The 19,225-nt window shown below is 49.7% G+C and overlaps 6 protein-coding genes across 6 annotated transcripts; 3 read left to right on the forward strand and 3 right to left on the reverse strand.

Annotated features, from left to right (window-relative positions):
• Positions 1-1,220: 1,220 nt before the first annotated feature.
• Positions 1,221-3,923, forward strand: AFUA_8G01490 (putative endoglucanase; the record flags this gene model as incomplete). Its single annotated transcript, XM_741964.1, is given in 8 exon segments — positions 1,221-1,326; positions 1,384-1,528; positions 1,571-1,769; positions 1,824-1,947; positions 2,002-2,118; positions 2,168-2,221; positions 2,273-3,727; positions 3,745-3,923. The coding sequence occupies 8 exon segments, from the start codon at positions 1,221-1,223 to the stop codon at positions 3,921-3,923; spliced, it is 2,379 nt and encodes a 792-aa protein (XP_747057.1).
• An 861-nt stretch (positions 3,924-4,784) lies between these two features.
• Positions 4,785-5,930, forward strand: AFUA_8G01500 (putative Pfs domain protein; the record flags this gene model as incomplete). Its single annotated transcript, XM_741963.1, has 1 exon — positions 4,785-5,930. The coding sequence occupies one exon, from the start codon at positions 4,785-4,787 to the stop codon at positions 5,928-5,930; it is 1,146 nt and encodes a 381-aa protein (XP_747056.1).
• A 357-nt stretch (positions 5,931-6,287) lies between these two features.
• On the reverse strand, positions 6,288-7,146 carry AFUA_8G01510 (uncharacterized protein; the record flags this gene model as incomplete). The annotated part of the gene is made up of 3 exons (XM_741962.1): positions 6,288-6,522; positions 6,575-6,956; positions 7,020-7,146. 3 exons carry the CDS (start codon positions 7,144-7,146, stop codon positions 6,288-6,290), a joined length of 744 nt encoding a protein of 247 aa, XP_747055.1.
• Positions 7,147-9,469: 2,323 nt separating this feature from the next.
• Positions 9,470-15,015, forward strand: AFUA_8G01520 (putative pectin methylesterase; the record flags this gene model as incomplete). The annotated part of the gene is made up of 4 exons (XM_741961.1): positions 9,470-9,617; positions 9,674-10,371; positions 10,503-14,298; positions 14,363-15,015. 4 exons carry the CDS (start codon positions 9,470-9,472, stop codon positions 15,013-15,015), a joined length of 5,295 nt encoding a protein of 1,764 aa, XP_747054.1.
• A 26-nt stretch (positions 15,016-15,041) lies between these two features.
• On the reverse strand, positions 15,042-15,977 carry AFUA_8G01530 (hemerythrin domain-containing protein). The gene is made up of 2 exons (XM_741960.2): positions 15,565-15,977; positions 15,042-15,493 (listed from the first exon to the last, which is right to left on the reverse strand). Exons 1-2 carry the CDS (start codon positions 15,907-15,909, stop codon positions 15,155-15,157), a joined length of 684 nt encoding a protein of 227 aa, XP_747053.1. The 5' UTR covers positions 15,910-15,977; the 3' UTR covers positions 15,042-15,154.
• A 1,299-nt stretch (positions 15,978-17,276) lies between these two features.
• On the reverse strand, positions 17,277-18,588 carry AFUA_8G01540 (uncharacterized protein; the record flags this gene model as incomplete). The annotated part of the gene is made up of 3 exons (XM_741959.1): positions 17,277-17,403; positions 17,512-17,620; positions 17,667-18,588. 3 exons carry the CDS (start codon positions 18,586-18,588, stop codon positions 17,277-17,279), a joined length of 1,158 nt encoding a protein of 385 aa, XP_747052.1.
• Positions 18,589-19,225: the final 637 nt, after the last annotated feature.

Genomic DNA, 19,225 nt, shown 5'->3' on the forward strand with positions numbered 1-19,225 from the left:
CCCGGATATAGAAGAAAGGTTTCTATCAAAGTGCTGGACGAGTAGGGTTGAAAGAGGTGTGCTGGGCAAGAGTCGAATCCTGCCCGAGGTTCAGGAGAGACGAAGCGTTTCCAAATTCGCATGCTGATGTTTCTTTGGAAAGCGATAGGCGATGCAGCCCCTTTATTTTCAGCCGGGAAATTCCAACAGTGCATAGTACCAATATAACGGGACAATTAACTATAGGCATTGCGGGCCGGGGTCCGATCCGCAGGTCCGCCGCATGTGTCTAAGATGATGGCCGGTGATCAAAGTATACCATAGGCATCTAGCAGTTGTCGGGGTAAAGAATTCGAATTCAATAAGCTCTCCGATGTTATTGCTGTTTTTGAGGAAATGTAGATGCACCTCCAGGGGTGGTGCTGCAGGTGCCTATCTCACCTCGAAATTATCATGTCCTTATTCTGCAATATCGTCACACGTCAGGACTAGTATATCTGTCCGCAATTCCCCGCATCGGCAAATTGGTATGTTCTACTTCTTGGGCATATTCTTCCATTAATATGTTTCTTCCTCCAATCCCACCTCCATTGCATCCTGCAGGCGGCGCCACTCCAACAACATGGCTTATTACCACCGTGCAGATGACCATAGACAGCCCCGTATTCATACCGGAAATCTACCGAGCAAACTAAGGCGCAGGCTTCCTAGTATTCACATGGGTTGTGCAGACAACTGCCGGACTCCACGTTGGACTCCACACATCCGTCATTCTGCAATCAAATAAGGGGTGCATCACGGGGACGACATGCCTCGGAAGGGCATCCGTGATGAATTCGTCACTATCCAATCTAGGCGTTGAGTTCTGTTCCTGAATGTCAACGGTTGCTCGGCCCCTTGTGCCGAGATTTCGTGCTTTGCTACTTGCCGGACCATCACATGGGTCATCATCGATCCGGCTGGAGGTATATGCTGAAAGTGTTACATGTATCACCCATGTTCAATACGCGCATTGCTTCCCCATATCTATCAGAATTAAAGCCAAAACCGTATCATCATGGACGTACGGATATTCCATCGCCAGACACCCGTGCAATACTGGCCTGGAGAGGCTAGGTTGCTTTACTTTCGGATTGGGCCGAGACGGAGACAGCTCCGTGAACTGAGCATACTTAAATTCCCCTAGCGCTGCTCTTCGGACATAATGCGCCTGTCAAAGCTTATGAGCTCTCACTGCCAAGATGATGCATACCATGAACGTGGTCTTGCTGGCTGTAGGCCTCTTGTTTGATGTAGCCCACGCAGCCGTATCGCAAGCTTACACCTGGAAGAATGTGGTTACGGGGGGCAAGTATACTGCATACATACGGCCTCGTTCATCCTGTCACTGACAGCAATATCCAGGAGGCGGAGGTTTCGTTCCTGGAATCGTTTTCAACCCGTCAGCTAAGGGGTTAGCGTACGCTCGTACTGACATTGGAGGCGCGTACCGTCTCAACTCGGACGACACTTGGACGCCTCTCCAGGACTCTGTGGGAAACAGTAACTGGTATGTAACCTGTTCTGTAAGTGAGATCGACTGACGTTTTAGGCATGACTGGGGTGTTGATGCACTCGCTACCGATCCCATTGATACCAGTCGCCTGTACCTGGCGGTTGGGATGTACACGAATGAATGGGACCCCAACGCTGGCTCAATCATGCGCTCGACCGATCAGGGTAATACTTGGTCAGAGACCAAGCTACCCTTCAAAGTTGGAGGAAATATGCCTGGACGTGGTATGGGCGAGGTAGGTAACAGTCCTTTTCCCTGCATTGCTTGTTTCTCGGCTAAGACCATGTAGCGCCTTGCTGTAGACCCTAACAAGAACAGTATTCTCTACTATGGAGCGAGGAGTGGCCATGGCCTCTGGAGAAGTACTGACTACGGAGTGACCTGGTCTAATGTCACGTCTTTTATTTGGACTGGTAAGACATAGTGCTGGATGATAACCATGTGTGCGAGAAACTGACCGCGAATAGGGACGTACTTCCAGGATGCCAGTTCCACGTATACGTCTGACCCCGTTGGTATTGCATGGGTTACATTTGATTCCACGTCTGGTTCAAAAGGCTCTCCGACTCCACGAATCTTCGTCGGTATGTTTTAAAAGTAGAAAGTTTGCAACAATGGTCTAATTCTTTCTAGGAGTTGCGGACATCGGTAAATCAGTGTTTGTCTCTGAAGACGCCGGGTCTACCTGTAGGTTCTGCACGTCTGGTTGAGTCATTACTCCTATTGACTCGGAGCTAGGGTCCTGGGTTACTGGAGAGCCACAGTACGGCTTTCTACCTCATAAAGGAGTGCTGTCTCCAGCTGAAAAGACTCTTTACATCTCTTACTCCAATGGAGCAGGCCCGTACGACGGCACCAATGGAACGGTACATAAGTACAACATCACCAGCAAGGTGTGGACCGACATCAGCCCTACGCCCATGGCAAGCACATACTATGGCTATGGCGGTTTATCTGTTGACCTGCAAGTCCCTGGGACATTGATGGTAGCGGCACTGAATTGCTGGTGGCCAGATGAGCTGATTTTCAGAAGTGTGGATTCTGGAGCTACGTGGTCCCCCATCTGGGCCTGGAACGGATATCCTAACTTGGACTACTACTATAGCTATGATATATCAAATGCCCCTTGGCTGCAGGATGACACCTCAACAAATCAGTTCCCCGTTCGTGTCGGGTGGATGGTCGAGGCTCTCGCAATTGACCCGTTCGACTCAAACCACTGGTTGTACGGCACTGGCGCGACCATTTATGGTGGCCATGACCTCGAGAAATGGGACACCGTGCATAATGTCACCTTGAAATCTCTCGCCGTCGGCATTGAGGAGATGGCTGTCCTTGGACTCATTTCGCCTCCAGGAGGACCACCACTGCTGTCTGCTGTAGGCGACGTTGGAGGATTTTACCATGCAGATCTTGACAAGGCACCGGCTCAATCCTTCCATAACCCAACATACGGCACTACCAATGGCATTGATTACGCGGGTAACAAACCATCCAACCTTGTTCGCTCGGGAGCCAGCGACACGCTTCCTACCATTGCAATGTCTACGGACTTTGGCAAGACCTGGTCGGCAAACTACGCAGCCTCGTCCACCACACCTACCGGGCAGGTTGCGCTCTCTGCGGATGCCGATACCGTCCTGCTCATGAACTCTAATGGTGCCATGGTATCAAAGTACAGCAGCACATTCAGTGCCGTCTCGTCTCTACCTTCCGGTGCGGCCATCGCGTCTGACAAGTCCAACAATACCGTCTTCTACGGCGGATCGGCTGGTTCGTTCTACGTGTCCACCGATGGTGCCACCTCGTTCACCAAGACTGCATCCCTTGGCTCCAGCACCGCCGTCAATGTCATCCGCGCCCACCCCTCTATTGCCGGTGATGTCTGGGCTACTACCGATACGGGACTCTGGCACTCGACGGACTACGGTAAGACCTTCACCAAAGTTGGGGGTGGATGCACAGCAGGCTGGAGTTTCGGTCTTGGTAAGGCTTCATCAACCAGTTCATACGCCGTCATATACGGCTTCTTTACCATTGACGGTACAACGGCACTGTTCAAGACGGAGGACATGGGCACAAATTGGCAAATGATTTCCGATTCTAGCCATGGCTTTGGAGCTGCGTCTGCTAATGTGGTGAATGGCGATATGTCAAACTATGGACGTGTGTTTGTGGGCACCAATGGAAGGGGTATTTTCTACGGTCAGCCGAGTGGAAGTCTCCCGTCTCCAACAGCTACCGCGACTACAACAAAGACGACCTCGACAAGCACCAAGACGTCTGGTACCACGACTTCTCCGACAACGCTGACCACAACCAGCAAGACATCTACTACAACCACCAGTACGTCCAAAACTACGACATCGTCAACTGCTACAGGGACTAGTACCCCGTACGGACAGTGTGGCGGTACAGGATACACCGGTCCAACTGCCTGCCCGAGTGGATGGAAGTGCACCTACCAGAATGCGTATTACTCACAGTGTAAGCTCTCATCAAGCCCTTAAGATGGGACAGCGATCTATAAGTTGTATACTGACTTTGTTGTAGGTCTACAATAGGTGAAGATCAGAGGCTGTTAATTCAAGGACACCAGCCCTACTTCGGTACTAATGGTGCTCTGCATTTATGAAATTCATGTTAAGGCTTAGGAGATATTGTAAAAGGAACCTTGACATTCCCGTAATCTAGAATGTTCGTCTCTATTAATTTGGTCTTTGTCACGCAGGCTGCTGGAGCACTCACATTAGTCGGATGACGAATAAGACAGCTGGGTCAAATTCCCAAAATAAACTGACATGTTCCATCGCAATCCCAGGAACGTGCGGCAAAACCATACAATGGGATTGTAGGTTTCGCTGTTTGTATTGAGTTTCGACACCTCGCATATGTATGGGCTGTGGCTTAGTTTGGCGCTTCTTAACCGCCGTGTCGTTTCAGGTTAAGTGTCGGCGTGTTCTCAGGTGCGATAACGCTGACAATCTAACACCCTCATGATCTCTCTGATTTGTCTGCTCCAGTCACTCGGTGAAATAATTGTCCAACCTACACCGTGCCTCATATTTATATAAGGTTCCTTCGAACCGGGATGCAGTTATGCAGAGCAGCCAGATACCGCGCTTAATGCAGTACATGATGATGGAGGCTCAGTCTCTCTTCCAGAGAAGCCAATAAGACACGTAGTATAATATATATTTCTCCTACGGCTGTTTGTCTAATCGGACGGAAGATTCAGTACAGTAGTTTGATGTTCAAACACTTAAACATGGTAACCAGTGAAAATGATCTGATATCTGCAGTGCTCAGCATTGCTTTTCAGATTTACCTCACTTGTAGTCTTATCACTTGGTTTTCTCTAAGAGATGTCACTACCAGCGAATGTCCTGGATCCACAAATAATTTCAACGTCGCCATTATAAGTGCTTCCCAGCAAGAGCTCACGGCAGTCAAGGCTCTGTTCGATGAAGATTACGGCATTGTCGGTGATATTTCGGGCGTCCACCCCTTGGACACAAACGCCTACGTAGCTGGGCGAATTGGCAATCACAAAGTGATTCTTACGCAGATCTCTAAGTACGGCAAGGTATTTGCAGCGAAGACATCCTTCTGGCTCTCGATCAGTTTTCCGCAAATCCGCATTTGCCTTGTTGTTAGCACTGGCGCTGGAGTCCCGTGCACAAAGGACGGACAAGAGATACGGCTCGGCGATGTCCTGGTTAGCGAGGGAATAATTGAATATGATTTGGGCAAGCTTCTACCTGGAGGCGTCTTCCTGCGCAAGACAGGTCCCCTGTACGATTTCCCTCCGCCTACAGGGCACATCGCGAGGCTCCTGAATAGCGTTCGTCGGCGACAAGCTAGAGATATGTTGAAAGAACGGATGTCGCAGCATCTGAACTATCTCCAAGCTACCATCTCCGACCTGAAAGCGACTAATTATCCCAGCGGAGAGGGGAATAAGCTCCTACCTCAACTGTCTTTACCCTGTTTTCCGGGGTCGAATTCTTGTGTCTTCAATTTGGAAGCCAGAAACAAGAACGCTTTGTTCGTGGCTAAATGCGCCTCATTAGACTCGGAGCCTCGGGTAGGAGCATGGGCATGGTTAGATATACCTGCGATCGAATACTTCAGACCAAACATCCATTTGGGATGGCTTGCATCTGGGGACAGGATCATGAGGTCCGCTGAGAGCCGTGATCAGATAGCTACTCAAGAAGGAGTCATTGGATTTGAATGGGCCGGGGTCGGGGCATGGAGGCAGCTTCCGACAGTGGTGATCACAGGCGTCGGCAATTACGGCGACGGTTATGGGACGGATCCATGGCCTGCTTATGCTTCTGCGAGTGCGGCATCGTGCGCGAAGGCGATGCTGGAAGTGTATAACACCCTCTGACATTCGTTAGCCCCTGCAGCTGCAGAATAATCGTTCAATTCGATTTGGTCTAGTGAGCACCGATTTGCTGCTTGTTTTGCGCAGTGGAGGGAGATCATTATCACGGACAGGAGTCAATACTCTTGCAGGTTCCAACAGGCATTGAATCTCCTGAGATTAATCCTGCTGGTTGAGCGCAGCTGTTTGATATTCCTGGGTGATGCGTTAAATGGCAATCATCTGAACGTATATAGAGATATACATCCACATCACGCGTTGTACGATCTAAGGGTGTTCCGATTAAGGATGAATTTAAGTTGTTTCTGGTTCAGATTTCCCGAGGATGGCAGTACTATTCGAAACTCAGTGGTAGGAGTATTATGCGCTTCTGTGGCCCATGACTGGACAGCCTGCAGCGGCCCCAGCTGCATCCACTCCCTCCTTATTCTCACCCTCGATTTTCTCCTCGCGTGCGATCTGGCGGAACATGTCCATAGGATCAAACCAAACGTCAATCTTTTCAAGCTGCAACGAACTGTTGACCTTGGCAATGACGATGCCTTGGATATCAATCAGACCACCATGCGCTTTGACAGTGACCTTTTCTCCTCGACTGGAACACTGACTTAGTATCCATCTTTCTTTATCCAGGAACGCAGCCATACTTGTTATACCCGACATAATCATTCTTCATGTACCCCCAATGCCTCCACTTGAAGATCACAACCGGAGGCCCACTATACACCTCCAGGACCTCCCACGCAAACGTCGGCATCATGCGCTTGAACGCCTTGTGACTCGTCGAGAAATCATTATGCTCGGGGTCGTAGTACGCGCTGGATGTAAGGAGGGCGTTGTAAGTGCCCACCCAGAGCATGTGGTCGCCTGTCTGGGGAGGTCCGCCGTTCAGCGAGAAGGTGTATTTGCTGTGGTCGATTGTGCGCCAGTCGTCGAGGGAAGTCTTGAAGGATGCTTCGATCTCCCAGTTCTTGACAAGGCTTGAGACGAGGTCGGGGAGGCTGCCTGCCTCGTGGGTCATTTGCTTTGCTAGGACGGGAATTGCTTAGTTGTATAGAGATCTCTGACATGGGCTGTGAGGTTGTTGCCTACTCTCTTCATAGAATGCCCTTGTTTTTGAGTAATCTGGAGGCGCGCCATGGCGCCAAGCTGCGGCTTTGTCGTTCAAGACAGCGTTGGGGTCAAGGACATAGTCTGGAAGGGCGTCTGCGTCACCCATTTTGATGGTTTGGGTGAGTCGTATCTATCTCTGTGAATGGAATGAATTCTGGAGAATTGAAACTCTCGCAAAGAGGCACAGGGGGGTTAATAATCCCCCGCCCCTCGTCTGACATCCTGGCCAGCCTAGGGTGTTGCTTGGAGACGGCACAACAGAAGCAAGAGGGATTAGACGAATAAATTGCTCGGTATATGATAACCCTGTCGACCGTTACCTAATCCCTGTCGCCTCGATTTAAGTATGCCTGGGCGCTGGCTGAGACTGTTCCCATGGCATGACTTAATTGGACAATAGCTCTGGCGTCCAATGAAGTCCTCCGTGTTTGATTGTCAAGAGAATCGTTTGTTGCATAAAGTACATGAACAGAGATTAATACTGACTGCTAGCATGTGCCCAGCAGGCGTCTGGCCCACACCAGACAGGTCAGCCTCGGCTATGTCCCATCACCGTGACTCCCTTATCCCCCACAGTGAATGTGCTATTCGACAAATCTTTCGTGGTGGTCAATACCATCGTTTTATAAGCTTTAGGTATATGGAAAGTAGTTTTAGACTCAGTCAAATTGAGCTTCCCTGGTTCAGGGTGGCAGCCATAGGCTGGTGTACGAGAGTAACGGTTTGGGCTCTGTTCATGCTAGTAAAGATAGCTGGAGGGCAATCGGAACTAACCAAGGCACAATTGGTTGCTATTCTCGAAAATCTGACCGATTTCTTGGCAAGTAAGATCTTGTGGCGCAGGCAATATATCCTTCGCTGGTGATATGCTGGACAATCTACCCCTTCCTCGACTTTCAATCAAGGATCGACGACGGAGCAGCAATCCCACTTGATGATACCAAGTTGCACAGCAGTCTGCCTTTAAGGCAAAACCTTCTAAAGCGAAAGGTATGAAGCATATCCAATGACGCAAACGCGGTTTGTGAGGTCAACTAAAGACCTGACTCCCAACAGTCATTCTGTCAGACAATATATATCCGCGGGTGGACGCACATCAAGGCTGGTGCTAGCGTACGAATGACAAGACACCGACCGTCGAGCAATCCAGTCAGTTGAGTTTAATTCATCGCGTATTGCCATGAAGTCATATACATTTCTAAACACGTAGGGATATAATTATCTGCATCCTTGTAGTGGTGATTGAAGGGATCCAGACTGCGGAGCGATCTTTGCGGATCCTGATCAGCGCTGATCTGCGAGCCGACCACTTGGATTCGCGATCTTTGGAATTGGAATTTCCAGGGCGACACACTGGATAGAAAATAACTATAATCATGCTTTCCAGAATTCTATAGAGATGTCGCGCCGCATATGAGAAAACTACAGAGCACGATGAAAAGCGACAAGAAGATATACTATCACGTTCACTCCTTTATAAACTTTTCACAATTCCCTTAAAATCGCGGTTTGCTCGCTTCACAGATTAAACAAAACTAGTACCGGATAAGCCTCCTAGACGATTCTCAAAATCGCTGTCTACTCCGGCCGAAAGTCGATGCTCCAGGTGGACGAAGAGGCGACAGGTTTAGGGCAGATTACAAAGACTACGCTTGCCGACAACAATGATAAAAGAGTACGTGGCTTTGACAACCTCTGATAACTCCTCCGTGCCTGACCCCTTTTCCACCCGGCGATAACAACTGATGGTTGGCTGGAAAACCTCAAGCTCCATGATTCTCGGGGCAACTGCTTCTTCTAGACTAAGTGCTAGGCTAAGCTCACCTTGTCACTTCACCAGTTCTCAAGGCGCTCATTGTGATTGACGGAAAATATCCATCTGTTTAACATCAACCTGGTTTGAACACTCAAATCTCTGTGCCTCGTGGTCGGCAGCTCCCGGTACCGGTACTCACTGCTTCTTGAAGGCTTGACTACTGCCTTTCTGGCTCTCCGATTGAGCTTGGAGGACATTGAGCCACTGGAAAAATGCCGTGCTGGGACCGTTTCCATCAGCCAGGCCTGGTCTAGATCCTGCCAGACTGTGGACGCCTTGGTGGCAAGTTGAATGTAGCGACCACTTTTCGACACTTCCCATACTGAAAGTCTAAATACGTCGCTTATGTTTCCCCCAACCATGACGGGACGGAGCAGGAGTCGATGGTTCCAAAGGTCGGCGAATTTCTGGCCGTCGACCCCGGAGAGCGTGCCCTACTCCGTGCCTATCAATATGCGGATAACAGAGATGGCGACGATGAGACGCGTAAGCTCTGTTTGCGCTGGGATATATAGGAGTAACACATCCTTCTCAGCTAAGCACAGCGGTCTCAGGGAGACAATATTTCCGACCTGGACCAGGCCTGAGAATCGCCCTGTTCAGTTCTGTTAAAATGCGCTTTTGGCACGCCTGGGGTCTGACTGGCTTAGCCACACTAGCAGCTGCCCTAAATGCGACAGTGGGCTCGACTGCAGCATTCACTTCTACTACAGTCACTGCCGCTCCTTCGACTGCATCGACTACAACCCTTTCATCTCCGAGTAGGTGGACCTTTTGACCTCTAACGGACATCAAACTGACTATTGTTTCCCACCAGCCTCGTCTTCAGTGGTTGTTGTTGCTACCGACAGCTCCGGGCAGTTCACTGCAATCGGCGAGGCCATCGCGTATGCCCAAAGACAAGGGATTCCTACTGTGACCGTGAAAGCAGGAACATATACACACGCTGTCACCGTCTCTGCCACACCCTCGGTCACCATCATTGGTGAGACTGCCAATGAGAATGACTATGCGCAGAATCAGGTCACCACCTCTGCCACTAACCCTCTCGTCATCTCCGTCAACGTCCTCGGTATTACATTCAGCAACGTTAACTTCGTCAACACCGCGACCGGCAGCTATGGGGCCGCCACAATCAGAGGATCAAAGAATGCATTCTACCAATGCCAGTTTGTGTCTGCAGGAAGCCTAGGTATCACCGCCAATTTGGGACTCGGTATCATCGCCAACAGCTATATCGAGGCCCTGGACAAGGTAATCTACAGCTATCCCACCCTGTACATCTATAACACCACGGTCGTACCTGTTGGGTCCAGCGCCCTTGTTGTTTACAACAAGGGCTACACATCTGGAGCCACTTTGTACAATTCGACCGTCGTCTTTGATTCTTGCTCGGTTCAGCAGAAAGCTGGCACGAGCAATAAGAACGTCTACATGGCAGCAGCAAACAACGGCGGTGGATCAGTCGTCATTTTCCGGAACACGTTCCTCGCGGGTCTGATTGCTGCTACAGGGGTGCGTCGGACCTGATCCGCTTTTCCATAGACCAGGTATTTGCGGGGGTATATCCACAATTTGCCTCATCGTCTACCAACCGGGTACACCCGGATGTTTTGGAAGACATTGTAAACTCGGACGTGATTCAGAGTTCATCGTCCGCCGTTGCCACGCTGACTGCAGTGGCTACATCGACTGCAGCTTCGACATCTTCCACCACTGCATCTGTGACGCCTACTGCACCCACGCCGTCCTCCACACTGGTTGTCTCCCAGAATCCCACTGCTGATCAGTACGCCAATGTCAGCCAGGCTATCGCAGCTCTGCCTAATGATGGCCAGGCATACACCATCTACATCCAGGCTGGAACCTATACCGAGCAGATCTCCATCACGCGCGCAGGCAAGGTTACCCTTCGTGGTGAAACCTCCTTTAAGAATGATTACACGCAGAACCTGGTTACTATCCAGTTTTCCTACGGCGTCCTAACCAGTGCAGGTCAGGATGAAAACACGCCGGTTATATATGCAAAGAAGACAGATGGCTCTGGTCTGGCGCTGTACAACATCGACTCTGTGACCACGTATCCGCAGACCAAGAACACCGCTGCCCTGGCTGCAGACTTTTATGGTTCGAACATGGCAGCATATGGTTGTTCCTTCATCGGGTACCAAGACAGCCTCTTGGCTAACAAGGGTGTGCAAGTGTATTCGAATTGCTACATCGAAGGATCGGTCGATTTCATTTGGGGTTTCTCGACTGCCTACTTTCATCAGTGCTATATTGCATCGAATACTGCAGGCGCGTACATCGCAGCCCAGAGTCGATCCTCTTCCACTGCCGCTGGTGGGTATGTGTTTGACAGTTGCTATGTGACCTACACTAACACCTACGGTACCTCTCTTGGTCAAACGTACCTCTGCAGACCTTACTCTCAGTACAGTATAGCCGTTTACATGAACTCCTACCTGGATAAGCACATCAACAGCGCCGGATGGAGTATCTGGTCTACCAGTGCACCCCAAACTGACCATGTCACCTTTGGAGAGTACAACAACTCGGGTCCTGGAGCATGGTCGTCCAGCCGTGCGTCATTTGCGACCAACCTGACTGCAGATGCTGCTAGTGCGTACACACTATTGTCGTGGATTGGAGATACATCCTGGTTGGACATGACAGCGTATAACTATGTTCCTTCCTATAGCCTTACTGGACCATCTACGAGCACGAACTCGAGCACTACCACTCCTGCTTCTACTGCTACCCCCTCCGCCACCGCAACTGCAACGTGGGGTCATCCTACCAGCGGAACCACTCCCCCAGCAGGCGCGGTCATTGTCTCTCAAGGAGGGTCGGTGAACGGGTCGTATAGCAACTTGACAGATGCATTAGCTGCTTTACCCAATGATGCTTCGACTCAGATCATCTTCATATATCCAGGCACCTACACCGAGCAGGTTCCATCAATCAATCGGAAAGGGCCTGTTCAGACCATCGGCTACCAGTCTGGAAACCCTGGCAAGACTTACAGGACCAACCAAGTTACTATCTCTTTTGCCCGCGGCCTGTCTGTGTCTCCACTGCCGACGGGTCACTCTGACGCAGAGACGGCGACCCTGTCGACCGCCAGTAATAGGATTGCGCTATACAACATAGACATCATTAACAGTGATAACTTGGATGGATCACAGTCTTCCTACGTGACCCTCGCTGCGTCCATCTATGGCTCACAGATTGGCTTCTATGGCTGTAGCTTCATCGGCTGGCAAGATACCCTCTTGACCGGCAGTCCAGCAGGGTATCAGTACTACGAGTCATGCTATATCGAGGGTGCAATCGACTTCATCTGGGGATACTCCAAAGCCTATTTCAAAGGATGCACCATCGGTGCCAAACGGGCGAAATCTGCCATTACGGCGCAGAGTCGAGCATCGTCTTCTGCAATCGGTGGATACATATTCGACGAGTGCACCTTTGAGGCCGCTCCTGATGCAACAGTCGATCTAACCCAGACCGTGTACCTCGGTCGGCCGTGCTCGGCGTGTGCTCTGGTGGTAATCAAGAATTCGTATCTGAGCGATATCATCCAGCCCGCTGGATGGAAGATCTGGAGTGCGACTGACCCCCGTACGGACCACATCACATTCGCCGAATTCAACAATTCAGGGCCGGGTAATTGGGAGAATAATGCAGCTGCGCGACAGGCCTTTGGCAATTGTACTCTGCTTACTTCGGACACCTATACACTTGAAGCAGTGATGGAGTCGACTGACTGGATTGATCTGACATACTGGGACGCTGTTACTATTCCGACTGGAACCCCGACGACTACGGCTACAGCGACCGCTACTCCTATTGCCTCTCCGACTCCGTATGGTGGTACTGTTCCTCCTGTCGGAGCGTACATCGTGTCGAAAACGGCGATTGAAAATATTACTACTTACGATACTATCCAGAGTGCGCTAAATGCCCTGCCCACATCAAGTAAAGTGGCACCTACAGTATTCATTTACCCAGGTGTCTACGAGGAACAGCTTGTGCTAAATCGTTCTGGGACCACGATCCTCATCGGCTACTCAACCTCAACCTTCGACTACAACAGCAACCAGGTCACTATCCAGTATAACGCCGCTGTCGATACCCAGGCCGACCAGTCCAACTCGGATAGTGCCACTGTTTATGCCACTGGCAACTACTTCCAGGTTATCAACATCAACTTTGTCAACGACTTTGGCACCACCAAGAACTATGCATCGCTCGGTTTCGCAGTCAAGTCAAGCAAGTACGCCTCTCTGTACGGTTGCCAGGTGAAAGGGAACCAAGACGCACTCTTGATCAATGGATACTTCTTCGCTAGCAACAGCTACATTGAGGGGAACATCGATATGATCTGGGGATCGGGGGCTGGGTACTTCCTCAAGTCGGCCATTGCACCTAATAAGGACGGCATCAATCTGACTGCCCATAAGCGGTCCACAAATACAAGTGCAGCTGGATTTGTCTTTGACCAATGTGCTATCGTTCCCTCCACTGGTGCCGGGACAATGTCCGATATCTCACTCGGCCGACCATGGAACTCTTTGGCTCGCGTGGCGTACGTGGATTCGTACCTTGATTCGTGTGTGACGGCAGCCGGATGGGAGCAGTGGTCGTCGAGTACTCCAAACACCGATGGGGTGGTATTCGGTGAGTACGGCAACTATGGGCCTGGCGCGTCGACTGCTCAGCGTGCCTCGTTTGCAACTCAGTTGGATGGTAGCGGTGTTTCTCAGTTCCAGTTGTCGAGCTTCTTTGCAGTGACGTCTTGGATTGATTTCACTCATGTCAGTGGAACTCCGTTCGTCCCTGGAAATATAATCAGCACAAGTGTGCCTGTGCAGTCAGCGACGCCGACCTCGAGTACCAATGTTACACCCTTTACTGTGACAACCACAATGACCGTGACAGATAAGGAGACTCTGTACACAACATTGACCTCTGCTGATAAGACTTCCACGACGAAGTATACCGTCACGGAAGATGTGGGTACAACCCTAAGTGCAGCCGAGTCGTTCAAGACAACGACGCAGAAGACTACCGTCACGGACACGGTAATTGTCACTGAGCCGACAGTGACGAGCACGAAGAAGGTTGTCGTTACCAGCGATGTTGGCGTCACCATTACACCTGCTCCAAGCACAAGTACGAGCACGCTAAAGCAAACTACCACAGTGGTTGCAACAACTACTCAGGCGCCGTCTACTGTCACTGTCAAGAGCACGTTGACTTCTTCCGTGGCCACCACGGTGACAGCCAAAGCAGTAACGACAACAACAACTGCAGTGAGAACAACGACTGCCATCACGACATTCACCCCAGGGACAGCCAAGGTAACTTTGACTGCTACTGTCACTTCGGGTACTGGCGGCACCACGACTATCACGGCCAAGGCTAACCACAAGCACCGTTAGCGTTATCTCCACGGTCTTCAAGTCCAAGACTGTCACCACTACGAATGACTGCATTCCAGCTGCAAAGGTGAAGCGGAGTGTAATCCCCCGCGCTGGTGCCGCTGTGACTATCACCGACTACACCACGCTCACAACAACCGCCAAGACGTCGACAGTCAAACTTCCTGCGTCAACTGATATCATCACTGTGGTCACCACCAAGACAACTGGCAAGACGACGACACTCCCGGCCTCCACAAGCACCATTACCGTCCTGTCAACAGTCACCAAGGGCACGACCAGCACCATCCCAGCGGTAACCAGCTATGTCACACAAACCAGCATCTCAACCATCGGAAAGACTACCACCCGCAAGGCTCCGACCACCATAGTGACTGCTACCTTGCTCGCAACCAAGACATCAACTATTACCATTGTCGGCGCAACTCAGACGGTCACCAGCTTGAAGACGACAACGATCGAATCGACCGTTTCGCTCCCTCGACGCACACTCACCGTAACCAAATCGACGGTCTCGACGATACATTCAACGGTCACGCTCGCCACCCCCACCAGCACGGTCGTGAAAACGACAACATATAGACTTAAGCTCTCGGCGACGTTTACTTCCCGGGCCACGAGCACCAAGACAACAACGGTAAAGAAGACAGTTACGCAGACGCAAACGGTGACTAAAACGTCCAAGGGGGCTGGGACCTGCCCTACCAACTAATTGACCCGTTATCCTAATTACTTATCGAAGCTCATTCACTCGACGTTCAATTGCATTCAAATATACAATTAATCATATAACTCATAAACAATCCCAACTCCGCTGTGCCCACCACATCTCCACGTAAAAATCGAGTAGATCAAGGAGGCAACTGACTCTTCGACTCCTCAGGGAACTTCCTGAACAAATCCGCCAGATGATCAATCGGCGCAGCCATCAACCCGGCAACGGTCTCGAACGGCGGCTTGTCAGGCGCACTGGGGTGGCTCCTCGTGGGGATAAACTTCTTCGTCCGCATGAACTTCTTCGTGTGCTTCTCCGAGTCGTCCTGGTCAAGCGTCTTCTCCAGCGAAGGCAGATCGTCACTCTCTTCCTCTTTGATGTGCTGGCCTAGATTGCTCCAGAGGGACTTGAGCGTCGGCTCGAACTCGGCGTCCTCAGAGGAGAGGCTCTGGAATTTATAGAGGTGTTCTTTGACCTGTTTCATGTTTAACATATGATTTTTTTTCTTCTGCAAAGGGACGGACAGGGGTTACAAGAAAAGCGTACAATTTGATGCTCTGCGCGGTCCTTATCGGCCATCTCCTTCCCGTTGGGAAGGTTCTTCTCCATGAGAGGGTAGACGATCAACTCCTCGCCGATGGAGTGGCGAGCGAGTTCCCATGTGAACTGGTTCTGCCATCGGGTTTTCTCATCGGAGGTTTTGGCGGAGAGGATCTTGTTGTAGGCTTCTTCGAGCTCGCGGTGGTCGTCTTTGATTGCGTCTGCAAGGCGGGTCATGGTAGGCGAGGTGATTGCGAAGGTGCGGTTCTGGATAAGTGTGGATGGGAAGGGTGTAAGTGTGGAAGGTCTGGAAGTAAGTGTTGCTCTGGAGGCGAAGCAGCGGGGGAACATGTTTAAGTTATAGATATATTGCAGGCAGGGCTGAGACGAGGGGTTGAGGCTGTTGTAGCAGTACTTTTATATACTTTGTGGTGGAGAGTGTATATAGTTAGGTAAGCTTGCTGGAGATCTCCACATGCTCCATACTTGAAGCTTATCCAATCACAGAGCAGGAATTACCAAGTATGAAACAGGAAATGAATGTCATGTTCACGTCATGTTCTAGACTTGTCAGTATGGTTGCATTCCTTTCTTGAAATATCCTGGTTAATTGATTAAGAGTGCTGTTCACAGTGACGTACACACATTCTACATATCCCAACAACTTCCTTGAAACGATGAATAGAAATCAAGGAGTGGACTTGAGTCCATGGATGATATGCAAGTATGAGCTACGACAACAATAAACTTGCATGACTGATGTGGAGAACTATGAGTGTCATTGACCTAGCTTGTTTTATTATTAATTCCCAGCATCAGATTAGCCATTTTAAAACCGATGCCAGGGTACTATGACTGCCTTGTGATGCAAACAACTGAAAAGAATCATGATATGCCCAGCATTGACGAGATCGAGATCGAGATCAGAATAAGGTAGAATCAGTCCAACTTGCCGTTAAACTGCCCCCGATCATCGATGAACACCGATACGATGGACACAGCCTGGAGAGAGTCAATATAATGCCGGGTGCAATAATTCTCAGTAGAATCTCTATTGTAGCATTACCCTGACCCTCTCAAAAATCCTACATTTCTAATTATATCACTTAGACACCGGTAGAAAAGCAACTGCATACATAGAGTAATCTACATTAAATTAGAAAAAGTTTTATGGTTACTATTACCTTCAACTCTTGGCAGGGAGAAAACCCCATGTGTCCTCACTCAGCGTGCAGATCAACACCGGAAGAGAACTTGACAGCCCTAAGTGGTTGCTGAGCTGCCGGTCAGACCTTCATCTCCTAAGCAGCGTCCCGGTCTTGTCATCCTTGGGCCCCAAACTGGCAGGAAGTACTGCAGATCAGGGCAACGATCGCTAGACAGTGTGGTATTATGTGGTGACTTCCAGAAGAAGACAGTTGTCATGCGTTTCAGTCTAGTCACTTCCCATCATCATCTTCATGGTTTTTACTCTCAGCATGACATAATACTGGTTTTAGGGTGTAGAGGCATATAATTATATATTAATATTACGACTATATATTTATCTATAAAAGATCCTTATACATATAGCTTGTTAATATGTTAAGCACTAAATATTATAGAAGATATAGATTATTAAGACAGTATAGTGCTACCTTTATTTAAGATCTAGTTAGGGTATGCGTAATTGTGGAGAAGAATTTTAAAGTCATGAAGCTGGTAAACAAGGTTTGTAACTAATGCAGACACATCTGACATGAATACCTTCGCCATTTGAAACCTCTTACCCTGCTGGCTCCCCTTTGCCGTCGTGCTGAACCATCCCACATTGCAACATGAATCCCTCTTTCGCATCCCAGCCACCTACCCAACCATCGCAGCCAGAGCAATCTCATGTCAATGCCAGGTCCTCATTGGTATCACACACCATCGGCTAGCCCAGAATGGGCCCTTTCAGAGCATTCAACTCACGGTAAAGTTGTAGATAACCATGGCTGCTGTTTATCAACTTGGAATTTTCGTTTATCATATGGAACGTCGTCTCTGGACAGAAGGTTTTGAAACATGTCCCATTTCACGTCTTGAGCGGTGAGCACGTCGGATAGCCGCAAGGATAATAATAACACCTCCAACGAGTGCCAAAAGTTGGTCAAGGTGGCTCAAAGGTCCGTTCGAATTTGGTATGAGGATAAACTGGTTCTGAGATGTGCTCGACAAGCTCTTCATGTCAACAGTCATGAATCCAAAAGTTGAAGCAATCAGTGAGAAAGGCAAGAAAAGTATTGAAACGAAGGTCACCATCTGGATACTCCGAGACATGGGTTCTAAGGCCTGAAGCTCATGCAGTGCATAGTCCCTTGTCTCTTGAGTGATTTGGCTAGGCTTATACGGCCTGGACTCGTCGAAAACGCGACTTGGTGCCCGTTGAAGGTGTCTTCGCTCCAGACCCCTTCTTGTAGCCTGGTTGTTTCCAATACTGACGATCCAGACTATTGCTCCAACTGCAAGACATAGCGCCAAAAACGCCCACGTACTCGCCACAATCGGAGTGAAGAAGAATAAGTACGGCCGAGTCAGCGTTATTTCTGGAGCTCGCACACCCTTCAATGTGCCCAGCCCAAACATGATATTTTCCGTTCCCCAGCTTAACAACCCCACTATAAGCACCAAACCCAACCGCGTCCACTTCGGATCACTACCCCACCAAGGCCCGCAAAACACGGCCAACAACAGTGCTGCCACCGAGAATGTTTCACAGATGTTCAGAGGTGCCTCCAGCGCGGATGCGTATCTCTGTAATTCAACTTGCTGTGCGGTAATCACCTCGGCCACAGGGGCGGGGAGCCGTGTGATCTGGAAAATAGCGTGGCCTGCAGCAATGAAGGGCAGAAGGAGTGTGGTGATGAAATCGACTGAAATGGTATCTTTGCGTCGGGAGGAAGTGTTCAGCGTCCAGCTAATGAGGACGGCACAGAGGGACAGAAGCCAGGCCCCGACTGTGCCAGGCCCATAAAGAGAGTCGACAAGTTGGTAGCGGGACCCATCCATGCTTGATAGCCACGGAATTGTTTGGACTTAGACTCGTTATTGGCAACCCTATGGGTACTAAGTTAATATATAGCGAGTTATGAGTGAAAGTGGGAGGTGTGCACAGCCACATAGGCAAGGCTGCCATGCATATGACTAACATTGCCCGGCTGCAGATCTGACCGTACTGCACTGATATGGAAGCTACTTTTACACTGGGTATTTGTAGAAGGAATAGTGGGTTTCATCTTCATGGGAGAATTCGGGAGAGTATCTCTTTGTGTGCGAGTAGTGAAACTGATTTCGATCCATCCCCTGGAAGGCTGTACAGGATTGCGCAAAGCCAACACTCCTCTCCAATAGTCCCACCACATTAACCTTTGAGAGGATATAGGTTAAGTAGGAGCTATTCTTAAGTATATTACTAATGAGCCTTAGACTACTCTATCTATTGATTAGTATGTCCTATAGACAGTAGAAAGCTAGAGTATTATACCTTAATAACAAAGGTCTAGTTAGTTAGACAATCTAGGAAGGATATCTCTGCACCACTTTCCATTACAAGCTTAGGGGATAGCCCTACCCCTCATATAATATTCATATATTGAGAATTAATATAATATCCAATAAAATATATAGATATCCCAGTGGTATAGCC

This window comes from Aspergillus fumigatus, chromosome 8, assembly GCF_000002655.1.
Source record: "Aspergillus fumigatus Af293 chromosome 8, whole genome shotgun sequence".
NCBI lineage: Eukaryota > Fungi > Ascomycota > Eurotiomycetes > Eurotiales > Aspergillaceae > Aspergillus > Aspergillus fumigatus.

Coding starts and splice junctions, on each gene's coding strand:
- AFUA_8G01530 (XM_741960.2), bottom strand. CDS start 15,909: ATGTTCCCCCGCTGCTTCGCCTCCAGAGCAACACTTACTTCCAGACCT. Junction 15,494..15,564: donor ACCGCGCAGAGCATCAAATT/GTACGCTTTTCT, acceptor AACATGAAACAG/GTCAAAGAACACCTCTATAA.